Source organism: Artibeus jamaicensis, unplaced genomic scaffold, assembly GCF_021234435.1.
Source record: "Artibeus jamaicensis isolate MK-2021 breed Jamaican fruit bat unplaced genomic scaffold, CSHL_Jam_final contig_471, whole genome shotgun sequence".
Lineage (NCBI taxonomy): Eukaryota > Metazoa > Chordata > Mammalia > Chiroptera > Phyllostomidae > Artibeus > Artibeus jamaicensis.
Genome location: NW_026521850.1, coordinates 9,488,565 through 9,505,976, shown reverse-complemented (window position 1 = coordinate 9,505,976; position 17,412 = coordinate 9,488,565). Strand labels below are relative to the sequence as shown.

Here is a 17,412-nt window from a genome sequence, read left to right as displayed (position 1 = left end):
TTAGGCGCACTGCGTCCTGGGTCAGGCCACAGCTTGCCGTTTTACAATCATTTCTTCCCTTGGCACCTTTTTTGGCAGGGGCCCACCATCTCCCTGAACTGCTTTCCCTGAGGACAGAGTGGGTAGGAAGTGTCCCCCGCTCTTCACCAAGGTACTTCAGGGTCCTTGGGGCGATGTTTTCAGTTTCCTAAATAACCCAACCAATGCTGACTCATAAACTTTTTCAAGGAATCCCAGAAAGCCAGTGTGTGTCTGAGCAGAGCCCAAGTGCTGTATGCCTTGGGGACAAAGGGAAGCAGTGTAGCCCTCTGATGGAAGAGGTGGTCCCTTCTCCAGATGGGGGTGGGGGCCACGCAGCTTTAAGCTTCACCACATCCAGGCAGCTCTGGCCACTGCTGGCACACCTGCCTCAGCAGTCGCCTCATCTATCCTACGTGCACCCAGCGAGTGACCCTCAGGCGGGTCCTGCACCAGGTGTAAACCCCAGTGCTTGGTCTGGGCACCTCCGGGCACAGGGAGGTAGAAAAGCAAAGCGGAAATTACAGAAATGCTATGGCACAGGGGAGTGAAGTGGGGGTGTGGAAGGGGATGGGACAGCTCTGTGTATAAATCTGAGCTCCGGAGGCCTCAAGCACCCCAGGGCCAGGAGGGTGGAGGCCCTCATTAAGTCACCTCCTCGACCAGGTTCCTAACTCTCCTCCTGACCTTCAGAAAAGGCCTGGAACCTTTTTCTGAGCCTGTCCGAGTATGTTTTGGGCATCACTGCTCAAAATGCAGCCCAGGTGGCTGGCTCTTTGGCCTCTGGGGCCTCCCACTGGTGGACAACTGCCAACAGAGCCAGCACTGAAGGTCAAGCCTTGCTCCTGACTTGCCCCTTTGTGAAATACCTGTTCTGGACTCCAGGGAAGACTTTCAAAGGCTGGACTGCAGCGTGGGCCCCGCGAGGTGCTGGCCCGCTAGTCTAGCAGACAGAGGGGAGGGGAGCAGTGGGGTACTCACTGCTCAGGGCTCGAGACAGATGTCCTCCGGCCTTCCACCGTGATGTTGCTCTTCGGTCTCTTAGCGACATGTGGACGGGGAGGGCGCACCTGGAATGGGCACAGGGGAAAATCCCCAAGAAGGAGTGAGTTGGAAAAGCCATATAGAACTTTCTAAAGTTTCAGCAAAGTGGCCCCAAAATGAATGTTGGGGAGCTGGCGCAGTACCGGCTACAAAGGTTCTGTTTATTTGGAAACACTGCCACTGAGTGGGTAGCAGACACGTGACTGGGACGTGGGCCCTCAAGTGGGAGCGGGTCTTCTGCTGAAAGGTGTGGCTTCCTCACCCGCAGGGAGGGGGACAGTTCCTCTGTCCCCCTGCAGGGCTGCCGTGAGGGTTCAGTGAGGTTCTGTCCACATGGGATCCGGACTGAGGAGGCCCTCCTAATGCTAAGTCCAGCTGGCTGCCTTCTAGAACCCAGAGATTGGTTTGGTAGCACAAGAAAGGTTTCACTCAAGCTTTGTTTTTAGGGTTCACGTGCTTATTTCATTCTTTTTACAACTGAATTACAAGATACTTCTTTTCCCCTCTAAATGGGAGGGGGGAAGAAAGCAAACAGCACCGGAGAGCGACATAAACATCACCTTTATTCCCCTGGTGTCCTGCGCAGCCCCCAGCAGGGCTCAGCCCGGACTCCATGCACCCGGGGGCTACTCCGCCCAGGGTGGGTCGGGTTGGTGTGCTTGACAATGAAGCACACACCTTCCTAACCCATAGCTGGACTGCAGTGGCAAGATGGGTTTTGGGTTCTGTTTTTACCCTGACCCACCGCCCCTGAAAGCCAAGGCGAGGGCTCATAGAAAAGACATCCTCTCCCCCAACAGAGCTTGTGATGGGAGTCAGGCTGAGAATTTCTAGTGCCCCTTGCAGGATACTCACTTGATGTAATCAATGTTACACGGCTTTAAATTTGACACAGTCATCTCCAAACATTTCCAGTGCCAGAGGGGGCCGGGAGAGAGCTAAGCTAAGACAGGCTACCTGTGGGTTTCACTGCTGATAAAAATACTGAGTATCCAGTGCCGGGGCTGGGGGGGGGGGGGCGGGTTACTCTCTCCCTGCAGGCGAGGGACCAAGTAGGAAATGCCACCATGGCTGAGGTTCTCAGACTGGACAGGGAAGGGGACACGCAAACTCCATTTCCTACCTGCCCTTTTCTCTGAATGTGCCCCATGCAATTTGTGGGCAACACAGCATAATGGCTTAGGAACGCAGGTCACAGAAGTTGGCTGCATAAAAGACAAGTCTTTATAGAGTCTAACCAGGTCCTCCAGTTTCTGCAGGTCTGATCTAACCAAAATTTTTCCTGTGGATTGGCCAGTCTGATCTCAGCCTCCTCTGGCAACTGAGAAATGTGGCAAAAAACAAAACGAAACAAACAAAACCGAAACGCATCCCACCAAACTTGCTGTCTTCTTCTGTGGAGCTACTGTGAAGCTCCACTGACTTTTATCTGGCACAAAGTGGGGCTCCATAAAGGCTCACCTTGCTTCTCTGAGGGCTTGTCAATAACAAAAGGAAGCAGGGGTGGGGCGTTAGGGGATTTGATTTGTGATGGCCTTACCCTTGCCTAGCTTCTTGCTCAGTGTCTGGTATTCGAGGGGTCACTTAACAAGATTTTTAGAAGCAAATGAGCACTGCTGCTTGGAATCGAAGAAGTGCATAATAGTGTTGCTGTTATTACCATTGTTATTAGCGCAGCGCCTGCCTCAAAGCAGACAACCAGCCACCATTTGCTGGGTACACGAGTGGATACGCCCCCACCCATTCTAACTGTGAACTGCTTTTCCGGACTAGAGCCAGAGGCAGCTAGTAAACAGGATCACCTGGCTGGAACCCTCCCCCAGACTTCTCACCACTAAGGCGGGGGTACTGTTGGGGCGAGGGAGAAACTCTGCCCTGCCCCGAGGGTGCTGGGGGGGGGATTAAGGAGAGGGCAGACATCAAGGCCTGTCAGCCTGTCCTTGCACATGGCCGCTCCTTGCTACAATAAAGGAGGGTTAGGAATGTGAACTTGTGGCTGAAATGGAGGGATTAAGTTTGTGGCAACCTCAACTGAACTTGCAACGTGGTGAAACATGGGGAAAAAGAACAACAGAGCTAATTAGACGAGCTGAGCTGTCAGAGTGCCGCTGAATGGCTCAGCGCCAACAAACAAAAGGAATGGGCTGGCAATCAGCAGGATCGATGGAGAAGACTGCTTCATTAGGGATGATAAAACAGACAGAGCAGGAGAGGGGGGTGGTGAGGAGGGGAGCACGGAGGCAGGGGAGGCGGGGGGTGGGGAGAAAGGCACAACAGGCCTGGGGACAGTCAGTCACCCACACCAGTACAGTCACACCCAGAGCTACACATACCTGACTGGCGTGGACAAAGCCAGAGACAAAATTATACTCACAGACAACCACCCAGAGACATGCACAGGCCTCGAGATGCCAACATGTACAGTCTCACAAATACATACTCAAGAGGCACACACATGAGGCGAAGACACATGCACCAATCTCTCTCTCTCTCTCTCACACACACACATACACACACACACACACACACACACACACACGCACGGCCTCAGAACTCCAGTTACAGCCACACCAAGGCAGACACACAGAGACAAAATGGTTTAATTAAGCCCGAATCACAAGATGATGCAGACAACGGGCCTGTCATATTTCAGCGATCACATCCGTCTTTCTGGGGTGCTTAGGAAAGGCAGGGGGCTGGGGCCGAGGGAGGAACCACATGCACAACAGCGCCTGCCTGGCCCCGCCAGCCAGTGTTAGGATCCCAGCAGCGCCAGGGGAGAAAATGCTAAACAGGGATTTTGAGCTCTGTTCAAGGGGGACTTGAGGGGAAAGTTGGGAAACCAGCCAATTCCCCACCGGATTTAAAACCTGAGAAATCTAAGTCGGCAGGGTTAAATGTGTATTGAATACAAAAGCACTGAGTACATTTGATTTTGATGGTGAGCAAGAAATAATAAATACAGAGCTTATAAAGCACTTCACATGCAACGGACCACAGCCTGCCTCTCCCCCACACACCCCAGCCCACTCCCCTTGGTCCACCAGATACTGGCAAGGCTTTCTTCTGCTCTTGCCTTTTTCTATTTTTAAAAAGGAAATCTAAGCCCTCTAGTAACATCTGAACTCCAGCCACAGGTGCCAGGCAACAAAGCCCCTTCCAGAAAGGCTGAGTGGCTAGCCTCCAGGCTCCTGCCAACCTGGGCCAGTGGCTACACTCCTGCCCAGGATGTTTGCAGCTGGGTGACCCAGCAAAGCCCAGCTGGGGCCAGTAACTTGTGACACAGGAGCTTGTCAGACCACCCTCTCTGAGGCCCTTGGGGGCTCCATACCTCATCTCCTCCAGGTTTGCCCCCAGTGTGCAGTGGTGTTCACTCAACATGTTTGCATAAGTGCATTTGGAGTGAACAGACCATGGGACACTGAGGACCACAGCTTCCAGAAAGCACAAACCTTCCAGGATTCCCAAATTAGTCTCATAGTGACCCTGCTTGGCAGAAGGTGTTCGGGTTGGCAGAAGTTGAGTATATGTGCCCACTTCATTCCAGGGACTGTGCTAGGCACTACCCGCATATGGCTTCATCACCTTCACCAGGCAGTTGTTGTTAAGCCCATTTGCCAGATGATGAAACTAAGGCTCAGAGAAGATAAGCATCTTGCCCAAGTTACAGCCAGGAAGTGGCCAAGCTGTGATTCAAACCAGGGCAGACATTTCTGACTTCCATGCCCACAAGAACTGGTTCTGCCAGCACCCTGCCTCTTGAGTGCACCATAACCCAAGGGGACTAGTCGCCTCCTGCCCCAGCACAGGGGCAGGCTTTTCTCTCTTGGGGACATACTTGCATTCCCATACCCTCAGTGCTAGAGGATGTGGCCTCCTCTGTGACCCCACACTGCATGAGTCCCCGCACTGGCAAGACAGCAGAGTCCATGGGCGCTGTCTCCCGCACCTGAGTTTTACCAAGGAGAGCAACCCTGACCCATATGCTGCTTTCTAAGAGTCCCTGCCTGCCTTGGGCCCCAGTCTCTTCGGGGAATTCTGAGCGCTACCCACCAGGTTCCTGTGGCTTAAGGAGAAGCTGCTCCGTGAGGCGCAAGGAGAGGCAGTGCACAGACCGGCCTGGGAGTGAAGGCCAGCTGGCTTGGCCTCCTACTATCTCTGGGGGCTCGGCTGCAAATGGGGAAACAGCATGTGTCTGCTATGGGCTGGTATAAAAACAAACTACTATGCAAGTGCCTAGCACAGTCCCAGGCACACGAAAGATGCTCAGCGAGTGTTAATACTCTTCACTTCTGCGTCCCTGCCAGGGTCTAATGCTGCCTTAGAGATTCCACAGAAGCCCCGCTGTACGCTGAATACTTTTTCCTCAGTTGAAGCTCTGCCCTGTTTGTTATATGAGGATAAACTCCATGGAAATGGAGATGGGGGCTCCAGGGAGTCTGGTACACTCGAGAGACCATGGGTTCTTGGGTCTGGTGACTTCTATCTATAGTCGAGGGATGTGAGCAAGGTCACCAAGCATCAGTTTTCTCTTTCTTAAACTGGGCGGAGACAGTGCCTCTGTCAGAGTGACTATAAGCTTCAATTAGATGATGTGCCTAAAATGATCTGCTGACTAGAAAAACCCTAGGCAGATGGTGGTTATTAAGAAACCACATCCTTCCTCAGAGGCTGTAAGATTTAAGGACTTGTTAGGAACATTAAGAACTACTGTGTGCCAGACTCTGTGCTAGGTGCTTTACAATGTCACCTACAAAACCCTCTGAGAAGGAGGGCACATTACAGAGAGAGTGAGGCTCAGAGAACATCAGCACTTGCCCCTAGTAACACGGCTGCGGTACTCAAGTCCAGTTCTGTCTACGCCCCAAACCTGTGTTGCTGATGACTGCACAAAACTGTCACTGAATCACAGAAGGTCTGGCTCGGAAGGCGCTGCCTGTCCCCCAAACTGGTTTCTTTGTGCTGCTTGTGCCTTCCTCCCAATGACAGCGAGCAGAAACACTCCAGCCCCTTGACAGCCATGCCAACCACCATCTGGGTGGGCAACCAGACAGATCCGTCCCGACTACTGCAGGTGAAGGCATCCGAATCCCCCCAGCCTCCATCCTGGCCCTCTATCTCCTGCACATGGTAGGGAACGGAAGGAAAAAAGCACCCTGGAACTTTCCTACATCCACCCAGACAGCAGTCACCAACCAGCGCTGGTGCCCCAAAGATTAAAAACAGCCAGCTCAGATTGGCCACCTGCCCCCCATGGCCTCCACACTTTCCACAAGATGGATTTGGACACGTGCACTGGAGGGGGGCGCTGGACACCCATTGGTGGGAAACCCTGATTACACCGGGTGGGAGCCTGCCCCCTTTGCTGGGCTGCAGCAGTGACTGCTGGGAACAGCAGACTCTTCTCTTGGTACATGGCCCCCATCGAATGAACCTGGCACGTTTCCCGCTTGAAAGGAACCTGCTAAAGTTATTAGGCCTTAGCATGGCCAAAGTCTGAGCTTATAAGGCAAATGACTTCACTGTGGCTGAATTTAGGACCCACACACTATTTTTCCATGGCATTTCCCTAAAAAACACCGCTGGGTCTCCCCTCTTGCCTAACCCTTTGCCAGGTGTTGCTGGGTTTGCCGAATGTCATTGTGTGGGGACCGAGCTCCACATGAGCCTGCCAGAGAAGGAACACTTGTCTCCATCTGCGCCGCGCCACATTCTTGGGGTGGAGCCTCTGCCCCTGAGAATGAACTGCCAAACCCGGATCTGGTGGAACTGAGACCCTGCTGCAGGACTTTGTGAGAAGAGGCCATTGGAGCAGGGCTTGAAAGCTCATGGGCTAAAACCATGGCTCAGCCTCGGAGACCTGCTCCAGTGCAGCACGCACGGCAAACACACCACATGGCCCCCACGACCTCCAGCTCTGACCTGCAAGTCCCTGAACTGCTTCACAAAAAGGAGAGAGAAGCCCAGAAAATGCAAGTTCGGGTTCATGCTACGCAGAGAGGGAAGCTGGAAATCCCAATCCCCAGTTTTCTTTTGCAAGGCAGCTGAGTTCCAACTCCAGAGGAGGTTTAGTCAGGCGGGGACAGCGGCCCAGGCAATGTTAGGAGGGAAGGCAGAACCACTGGCTACTCACGGGCCTCGAGCGCTGTATCTTGGGAGGCGGCGGGCGAGTAGGACGGAGGAGTCTTTGTGGCTGTATTAAAGCGAAACTTAAAACATCAGTACACATGGAGAGGGTTTGATGCATTTGCACACACCATTTGCACACACACCTCAAGAGTAAGCATCCTGTCCCCAAGCCATAGCCTGAGGACAACCCTGGATGCCACCTGCTCCTGACCCTCGCATCAGCCGGCGGGCGTCTCTGGCTCCTGCAAGTTCCATTCCGGAGATCCTCCCTTCTGCTAATTTCTTCATTCTACCCTCACCCCTGCCTGGGTCATCTCCAGCCATTCTCCACACAGGCCAATGGGGATTTTCTGAAGTGCAATATGATGTCACACCCCAGCCTGGAGACCTCTGCTGTGTGCCCCGCCCTGCTTGCCTCCTGCCCTCGGGTGACGGTGCAACAAAGTTCTTGGCCAGCATGCCAAATCAGCTTCTGCAGTGGCGCGCGCAGACCCTTCCCACCCATGCTTACCTGGGCAGACCCCCACGGGCTCTGGGTTCTCACGCCTTGTTTCCCGCCTGCCCTCTGGGTGGGTGAGATGACCCACTTGGTCCTGACCTGCCCGGCAAACACTCGATCATCTTTTAAGACCGTGCCCGGGTCAGGCGCTCCCTGCTACATGGGACTTACCACAGACAGGCAGTGTCTGCCCCATGTCCCATTATCTTTCCTTTTAAAAAATTTTATTGTTCATTGAGGTGACACAGATGAATAAAGTTACAGAGGTTTCAAAGTACACGCCCGTTATACGTCATCTGTGTGTACAGCATTGTGTGTTCACCACCCAAAGTCAAGCCTCCTTCTGTCACCATGTATTTGACCCCACTGCCCTTCAAATGTTCAAATCCTTGTGCCTATGAAGAAAATATGTGCTTGATAAATGTCTGATGAACAAATGTAATTTGTACAAAATGCTTGGCTTTTGAAATCAGGATCTGAATAAAAAACAATACAGCACAGACTTCTCGGCTCTACTCTCGAGCCCTTTATCTCGAGGTAAGCTTTGTCCTTTCGACAGCCTGCCGCTCTGACACCCTGACCGGTGTGGGAGAAGGGCAGGCAGAATCAGGAGAAGAAAAGTCCACAGAACGGAGACCCAGGCCCCCAGCAAACCCTGCAGGGGCCTCCAGTGGCTTCCTGCCCACTCAGCCACGTGGTTTAGGATTGGGACATCATTATTTGACAAAGTCTAGGCACGCACTGCCCACTTCAGGAGCTGATGGCCACTTTCAGGGAGTCTGAATTAAGATATGCTGTGAGATCAAAACACACTGGATTTCAGAGGGTTACTTTGAAAAAAGAATGTAGAATATCTCAGCGACTCTTAATAATGGTTATATGTTGATGTGAAAGCATTTTGGATATTTGGGTTAAATATACTAGAATTCCACATGTGACTTGCATGTGTGGCTCTGTGACATTTCACTGGGACAGTGCTTTAGAGCTTCAGCTGTTTGGAGGGAACTTGCAGAGCACAAACCTGCCTCACTCCTCACTCTCACTCTCTAAGCCCGGCTCCTGGAGGGGAGGGGCTGTGTCTCAGGAGCCCTGGATCCCTGCACGGGCCTAACAGAGTGGCTGAGGGGAACTGGGAGCTCATCTGGATGGAAAGAGATGGTGGCTTTCCAGATGCTGTGCCATCAGTGGGAATGCAGGCCAGCCTGAGCTCAGTGAGCCTTCTTCAGTTGGAGGCCGTCCCGGGAGCAGCACGACACCCTCTGAACGTCCCAACTCACTCAGCTCATCAGGAGGAAGGCAGAGGGCAGGTAATGGGAACCGCCCTCCACGGGTGCCCAGACGCCTCGCTCTCACACACAGTCCCCCTCCCCATCTGCTACCCTGTGCTCAGCCCTCTACTCCTCCAGCTCCATGACCCTTATCACCTATGACCTGGACGCATCCCTTCTCGCTGGCAGGGGTGGCAGTGTGGCAGCGTGTTCAGGAGGCAGCCTCTGCAGGCACACAGTCTCAGACTGAACTTCGGCCCCCCACTTGCCCTCCGGGTTCCTCTGGGATGGTGGCTTTAACCATTCCAGCCTCGTTGGTACCTGCAGGTAACAGCAATCCCCACCCGAGGGGGCTGTTGCGAAGACTCAGTGAGATGATGTTCACCACCATCTCTCACAATCCTGCCAGGACACATCGGCAACAATCACATGAGCAGGTTTCCCTGCCTCCCAATCCATCTTCCATACTCATTCCACAGCGGAATTAAAACAAAACAGCACACGCCCTATCATGTCACTTGCCAGCTTAAATCATCTTGGTGGAAGGCTGGCACCTCCCGAAGTGTATTCTGAGAAACACCATTAGGGAGACGCACTGTACGAAGGGAGAAAAGGAGGTTTCCAGCCAGACGAGTCTGGGAAACGCTGGCACTGTCTTGCTCCGTTTGGAGATTCACAATGACTGTTGGCACAGCAAAGGAAGTCGTTGCAACAAAAAATCCACCCTAAACAGGCAAAACACTAATAACTCCTTTTTTCTTTCCTTAAAAAAAAAACCCCAAAAACCCTTTATTAGCATTTATTTGGTGCTGAATTTACTGCTGGGCCACAAGTTCCTGTTTCTTCAGTTTGTCCTGGGACACCTTTTTCTTCTGCGCCACCTCCTCTTCTGGTGTGGCTGGGAGAGCCTGTGTGGGTGAATCCGCCCTCGGGCTCTGTAAATTCTGTGCCGCACCAGAGCTTTGTTTGCCTGGATGTGCTCAATGACAGAGAGTCTCCGTCTAAACCCTGAAGTTGTGTTACTCTTTGCTTTTTTAAGCATGTGCAGCAAAAATTCTGCACTCTTTGGGCTGCTGACCGTGTCCTGCCCCACTCTTCGGCCTCCACCGTGCGATGATGGAACGGGACACGTGGCTTCCACACAGTGACATCCTCTGGTACTCGGTGAGTTTTCAGATACGCAAACCCTTGATGGCCCAAGCAGCTTCACAAGTGTTCTTAAAGTGGACACGAAAATTTGAACCCCTTAGTTTGTATGAGTGTGTGGGGTTCCTGGCTCAAGTAAATAGTGAACATTGTCAGAGGTCACCTCAGGCTGCTTTTGGGAAGAGACTGCTTTTTTTCTTATTCTGTTCCCCAAATTTACTTAAACACAGATTCACGTTCCCTGTAATGCCCATTCATAACCCCTTGGAAAATGCCATGTGCAGATTCTGGGCCTGCCCACAAACCTCTGCCGTCTCAACTCCAGCACAGCCCTCCTGCCACTGGAGCTCCCATGGGCCCACTAGCCCTGCCGGCCTTGAGCTCTCCCAGAATGCCTCATGCATTCTTGTGCTACCAGGCTGGTCCCTTTGCCTGAAACACCCTCCCATTTCCTTTTGTCTCATCCTTTGTGCTTCTTATTTGGCCTTAAGCACTGCCTCCCCCAGGAGGCCTTCCCTGTCCTTTTCTGCACAGTGGGGGTCAGGTGCACACCCTCTTCCAGCCCAGGTGTATTCAGAGTGCACTTGTTGTAAATATCAGCTCACTAGTCTTATTTCTCTATTTTTCTGCAGGTCTAGTATAACACTAGGTACATAACAGGTGCTCAGCAAATGATCTTTGGCTGAAACTTCCTAGGTTTCACAGAGAAACTCAACAAATGTTAGTTTTCCAGATCCCATAATCAACTAACCCTCCTTTGATTGTCACTAGGAAGTGTTGACTCTTTGGCAATTGAGTTTATAAATGGTGGGAAGGAAGCACCCCCTTGAACACATCCAACCCAGAAGCCAGCAGAGTACACCTGGGGGATTTAAAGACACCAGGGAAGGGTAATATGGCATAAATGTCCTGGCATGACCGTGAGGGTCCCACTGCAGGGTGCATGACGGCACTTCGCCAAGGCCAGGTGGGCATGGACGCACTGCTGTGTGGTGCCCCTCCTTCCTGGAGGAGGAGTTATCATGGGGCTGCCAGGACATACTTCCCAATACAGAGGGACAGGACGACAGTGCTCTTCCCACTGCTGGATGGGGAGGTGGCTAAATCGGAAGACCCCTAAAGCAGAAGCAGAGAGTAGAGAGGCTGAGGCACCTTGGCACAGAAATGTTTATGTGATCCTCAGTTCCCTTACTGGATCGAAATGGCTGTATTGACTACTGCTTTTTAAGTGAGTTCAAAAATGCTGGGCTCCGAGCAATCTGTTGCTAAGGAGAGTTCCATCATATGAGTCATCTGGCCCTTCTGGAGCTGGGGCTTCCATGATTGACACAAGCAGCTGCCCTCCTGAAGGTCATGTTTAGTTGGGGTGGAATGATTCCTCCCGTGCACTTTTAAGGAACAACTATTTGGGCCAGGGCAGGGGACTCAGGAGAGGACACACCCTTTATCCTTAAGGAATGTATGGTCTAACGGAATTTAACCTACATCACAGAAAAATAGCTTTCTTGGAGTACAAGTATTTGGGCTAAAACACAAGAAATAAACTTTGGGTTGGAAAGACACAGATGGGTTCACGTCTCGGCTCTGTCATTTTCTAGCTGAGTTCAGTATTGGTTCTGCCACTTGGGTGGGTTACTTGACCTAAGTCTTAGTCGATTCTTATATAAAACAGAAATAACCCCTGAGCCACAAGCCCTGGTGTGAGGATGCTCACGGGAGTGCAGTACAGCTGTGTGGAGCTCTGGCCCGGCAGCCTGATGAGGAAACGGGACCATCCAATCCTCTGTCCTCCCGTTGGACCCACAAGTCTTCCCAGAAAAGCCCTGTGGACGTGAGGACCTTGTTTTTCCAAGGGAGTTCACTGTTAGTTAAGCACTACTGAAGGAGACTGGATTTTAATAGTAATCTCTTCTATTTATATGATGTGTTTCCCTTTCAAAGCATTTCTACTTCTCCTCTTTCCTTTGAGCCTCAGATCCCCTGGTGAAGCGAGTTAGAGAATAATTATTCCCCTGCTATAGAGACAGGGAACAGGAGGTTAAGGGACTACTCGAGGTCACAGAACTAGTAGCAAGCACTAAGATAAGCGGGAATTCTCAGTCATCGTGCTATCCTTGTCAACCCCCATTCCCAAAGTCATCTGGAATCCTTTCTGACATGGCTTTTCTGATCCTCGTCCCTTCTGAAGTTAGCCTCTGTTGTTAGAGAAAAGGCTGGCAAGCGAGAATGATGGCATTTTTCCCCTTCCTTATCTGAGCATCTCTTTCTGGTGCTTTCCAGAGCCACATGATTCATTTACCAAACAGTGCTCTACACAGACATGGGGTGCACCCGTGAACCGCCCTCACAGTGCTCCCACTCTGAGGGAGGGGATGGAGGGGTGCTGAGTCTGTGGAGGTACAAAGGAGGGGGTCTTCTATCAGATGGGGTGGTAGGGAATTCCAGTGCCCGGTGCAGGGAAACCACTGTGGTCTGACAAGACTAGACAAGGGTGACTCTGAAGACAGGGAGGACCTCAGAGTGGCTGGTGGGGGGCACATAGGACAGGGTCTAAACTGTCTAAGAAGTGTGGGTGCAGGCGGGAGAGACTGCCATGTCCCCAGAGAAGAAGATGGGTGGGTGTTTAAGGACAGAGCGACCCTCTAGCCACAGAGGCCTGCCCAGACTCCATGTTCTCAACTCACTACCCCCGGCCAAGTGACTGCTGGAAGATGTGGACACGAGGGTAAGCCTGAAAGTGTGATTGACAGATGTCCTGGGGAAGGGAGGAACCCTATGGCCTTTGCCTGGCCCTTGGCATTTTTATCTGTCAGCCACACGGCCAGGTGAGTATGCTCATTGGATATGTAACCCACATTTATGAGGACAGCATCTGATTTGCAGTTAATTTGTTGATGCAGCAAAACACATCGTTTCCAAAAGGTCAGGAGGGGAAGTCCTGTTGGAATATCAACTTAATTACCTGGGCAGCATGCATGAGTGGGTGCCCTGCACGGGGCTGCTGGATGGAGAGTGCTCGGCTGCCAGGAGCTGGACTCGGGGCAGGGCACAGTGTGTGCAGGGGATGGGGCACCCTACATGGTGGGTGGAGCTTTGTTCCTGGTGCCTGACCAGCAATCTTGCTAGCCCAGGGAATCCTCATGCCGGAATGAGGGTCACCACCCCGTTTCACTGATGAGGGAAGGCAAAGACTTCCCCCAAATCACACAGAACAACGGATGACATGCTTTCAGAAGGGGGTCAAAGAGTTCATCTCACGGTAACTGCAGGCGAGGCAGGGGTCCTGTGATGTATGTGGAAAGGGGCCAGCTGTTTAAGATCCAATATGGGGATTCACTTGGTCCCCATGGAGGTCACACCTTGGACTACCCCTTCCACATCCTACGAGATCAGAAGCAGCATCCCTGTGTCACAGCTGGGAAAGCAGGCTCGGGTGGGCGGGGGGCGGGAAGGACAGGTACTACCTATGACCACACAAGTGAAATGTCCAAGTCAGTGAGGTGACAGACCAGACCCCAACCTGGGACTGTGGTACAGGAAAGGAGGAAAAACACAGACACCTGAAGCCACAGGGACCAACCAGTTTCACTGAAGGCCAAGCACTGTGCATACAAAGCTTGGGGTGGGGAGGCAACCTGCCTGGGGAAGCGGCCGAGGTCCCTGCAGCTTCTCCTTCTGAGGGATGGAAAAGGTGGGGTGTGCTCAGATCCTTTGTGTCTGAACGGGGCTCAGAATTGCCCCCTTCCCATCAGACTCCTGTCTAGCTCACACAGAGGAGGCCCCGCAACCACGGTGGGGGAGAGGGGCTGGATAGCTGCTGGGGATTTCTCTGTGCTGGGGACAGGCCCCAACCAGATACACTGTCAGGAATGAAGAGGGTAAAAGAGAAAATTCACAATTAAACTCTGTCACCGTTTAACGAGGAAACAGTTCACCTGGTTAATTTTCCTGGCTAGTAGCCACATCAATGCTCTGACCTGGGCATGAAACAGCCCCGGCTGGGAGAGGAAGACAAAGCTTTCTGTGGTTTCACAAAGGGCCTCTGGGCCGGGAGCAAGGCTCCTCTAACTCCTCGGGACTGGAAAGCTGCTATTATGCAAGGTATGGAAATAAAAGAGGGCTTCTTTTGATATGCCTCCAAAAAGGAGTGTATTGAAGCCATATTTGTGTGGAGTGTCTCCTTTGAAATGCCCAACTAGCTCTCTCAGGCACAGCTCTCGCCTGTCCCAACTCCTGTCATTATTTCCAATCCTCTCTGTCCACTTTCGGCAGAGCTGATCCTGCTTGTTGGGGAGGATCAAATGCTTGCCTCTGGTTCTGAGTTCTAGCAAGGACAGCTGGAGAGCGGTGGGCGCTGGTGTCCCACAGTACTTGCTCTGTGCCGACAGCACTGGGCAGGGCCCTGGGCCCCAAGAGGGGACCTTGGGATCCTGGGGACCTTGGGATCCTCAGGACCCGAGCAGCTACAGAAGTAACTTGAAGCTCCAGGCTATTATCTGGAGGGATGCTCCCTGCACGATGCTCCACAGGACAAACTTGTACACGATGGCTGAGGAAGAAGTCTCCATCCTGCCCACGTGGGGCAAGAAGGAGATGCTTCTTCACAGGAGAGGGAGGCTGGAAGGGGTCCTCATCTTGGAGCACCCTCGATGGGCTGGGTGTTATTCAGAATATCCCAGTCAGTCCTCAAACTCTGGAGAGAGGCTCTACCATGACCCACGTTCTACAGACAGGGAGACGGCAGCCTCTCGTTCAGATTTGTACAGCACAGCGAGGAAACCAGAGGGGGTTGCCTTCTGTCTGCAGTTGTTAGAGTCTAAGGGGAGGGGTCAACGTGCCCTGCAACTTGCTGTCCAGTGGCACCATCTGCGAGGGGGTGTTTAGGACCGAGGTGGCTCTTGGGCCTGTAAGCCAGGGTCTTTGGAGAGGGTGAGGGCGTGCTTAGGATTCTGCTGCATCCACATGTCACCTCAAGAGGCTATTCTTTCAGGCTGGGCCTGGCACTTTCTCTGCAGCAAGTGCCGAGCTGAAGGAGACGCAGGCTGGGCCCGAAGAGCAGCGCGTTCCTCCCCGATGTTGACAGGAGTAGTATTTTGTAGTGGTGCTGGTTAATTTGTAGTGGCATTTGTGGTTTGAAGCCTTGTCAAGATCCCTGATTACTTCCCGTGCAAGGAGCTCGGCTGACGGGGAAGTTCACATGCTGAACAAAAGCAGCGAGGCAGCTGTGAGAGAAGGCTGCAGGGGGCTGGGTGACCCCAGCCGCTTGGGGGACAGAGGCAGGGGAGGGAGGAGGGCCAGCAGTGGAGTGTGGGAGGGAAGTCTTTTGTTTTTAGTCAGGTGCAGCTGCTGGGTCTGAATAGGTGGCATCCCATTGGTGGCTCGAGGTCGGGCACCAGATGCGGCTGGTGGCCAGACAGGGGCAAGGAGCTTTGCTGACGCATGCCATTCTCTGCCCAGACAAGGGAAGGAGGAGGATGTGCATTGCTGCTACCTACACTAGTGTAGTCATCTGGGATGCCATCAAAGGTGCCAGGGTGACATTCCCAGGAGGTGGGGGATATGAGAAGGGGATTCCAGATGTTGGGAGAGATGATCTCCCTCTGATGCCAGCAGGGGCTACTGTTTTCTGGCACTTACTATGTACCAGGCCCTGTGCTAGGAACATGACAGGCCAAGTCTCTCATGATCTTAAAAAACCAGCAGTGAAGGTAGAATCCCCATTTGGCAGGTGAAAAACTGAGGCCAACTTGCCCAGGCCTCACAGCTCACAGGTGGCCAAGCCTAGATCCAAGCCCAGGGATGTCTGACCCTAAAGAAGCCCACCCTTGTTCCATCAGCACACAAATCACAGACCCAAAACGCAAACAGCAGAAGGAAGATGCTGAAACCTATTGCCTCCAGACTCAGGGTGCTCCCCCTTCCTGGGGAGTTCTCCTCCGACATCCTCTGAACTTTCTGTCCATTCCAACCACACAGAAACAGTTGTCTTTGCAGCTGCCTGCACTCCAGCAGGCCGTATCCTGACTCAGTGAGGGTTTGCTCAGTACATTTAAGGGCCAGGGCCAGCTCAGCAAAACCAAGGCTAATTTATCATCTCTGGAATGATGTCTACCCCAACCATTACGGCACCGGGAAATTAAAGTAAGAATCTTCCCCTAATTTTGCAGTTGTGTAGACAGGATAGCACAGCCACCTCTGGAAAGGGAGTCCAGGGATTACGACAGCCTTCACATTGTTCTGCCACCAGGGTCCCGGAGGCCACCTGTATCCTGGGGCGCTGACCATGGCCCTGTAGATAGTCCTCGGCAGGTAGGCCACTTAAGATTAGCATCTGCCCCACCAGAACCAAGTCCCACCCTACCACAAGCAGCTGCTTCAGTCTGGCCTCCCAAAACCCTGCCCTGCCCCTTACAACACACGTGCCTGTCCTGGGTGCCCTCCCTGCACTCGCCTGCCTGATGAACCCTGCTCAGCTCTCAAACCTCTGTCCCTTCCCTGAAAGCCGGTCCCTCTCTTCCTGGCTCAACAGAGCCAGGCTTTGTTCTTCTGTCTCTCCCCTAATATCATGGGCTCCTTGATGGTGACACTGTGTCTACTTTACATCTGGACCTTTGGCTCTGAGCACAAGACCAGCACTTGGTAAGTGCAAAGTAAACGCTGGCCAAGACCGTGGAACTAACATCAAATTATCAGTAGGGCCATCGCCCAGCATTTGACTAATCCAGGCCAACTCGTCCTTGTCCCTCTCACTCGAGTTGCTCTGTCCATGAGGATGGCGACTTTTGTGGCAATGCTTTGATTAGGAAAAACCTCCAACCTAGGGGTTGGATTAGGAAAAACCTCCAACCTAGGGGTGTTCTGGTCTAACAGGTTGAGGCCCAGGGCTATCCCAAAAAGCAAGAGATTTTTTAAGTGAAATGCAAAAGTGGGAAGCAATAGGAAACTTAGATGTGAAATACCCGCAAATTTCCCCAGTGTGTCTGTTAAAGAAAGAGAGTCAGGTTCACTAGACAGAGGGGTTTTTTTTCTTCTCTTGGAACAAATGGATGGAGAACCTGGTTTTAAAATTCCTGGACCCTGGAATACATTTCTATCTGTGTCAAAGTCTACCCTCCACCGCCTCAGCAGAGTTTAAAATCCTAGCTAATAGGTTAACAACTGTTTTTCTTCAGCTTCAAATGAAGAATATCAGAAGGTTGGGGGAATATGCAGCTCTCCAATTTGTACGGACTGCACACAGCTCCCTGCAATGTGTGTTTGACAGGACTGACATTTTGTACCGCTGTGAGATGGGAAAACGTGTGACAT

At 52.4% G+C, this 17,412-nt stretch overlaps 1 protein-coding gene across 12 annotated transcripts in view; it reads right to left on the bottom strand.

Annotated features, from left to right (window-relative positions):
- DENND1A (DENN domain containing 1A) overlaps window positions 1-17,412 on the bottom strand; it is a 497,055-nt gene that overhangs the window by 17,756 nt on the left and 461,887 nt on the right. For 10 of the 12 annotated variants that reach the window (XM_037164241.2, XM_037164477.2, XM_053667804.1 and 7 more), the window contains 2 exons: window positions 7,196-7,255; window positions 1,000-1,088 (listed from right to left, as the gene is read on the bottom strand). In XM_037164241.2, coding sequence (XP_037020136.2) covers window positions 1,000-1,088; window positions 7,196-7,255 — 149 coding nt within the window. The remainder of the gene's footprint in view (window positions 1-999; window positions 1,089-7,195; window positions 7,256-17,412) is intronic. The other 2 variants (XM_037164323.2, XM_037164767.2) reach the window with 1 other exon arrangement.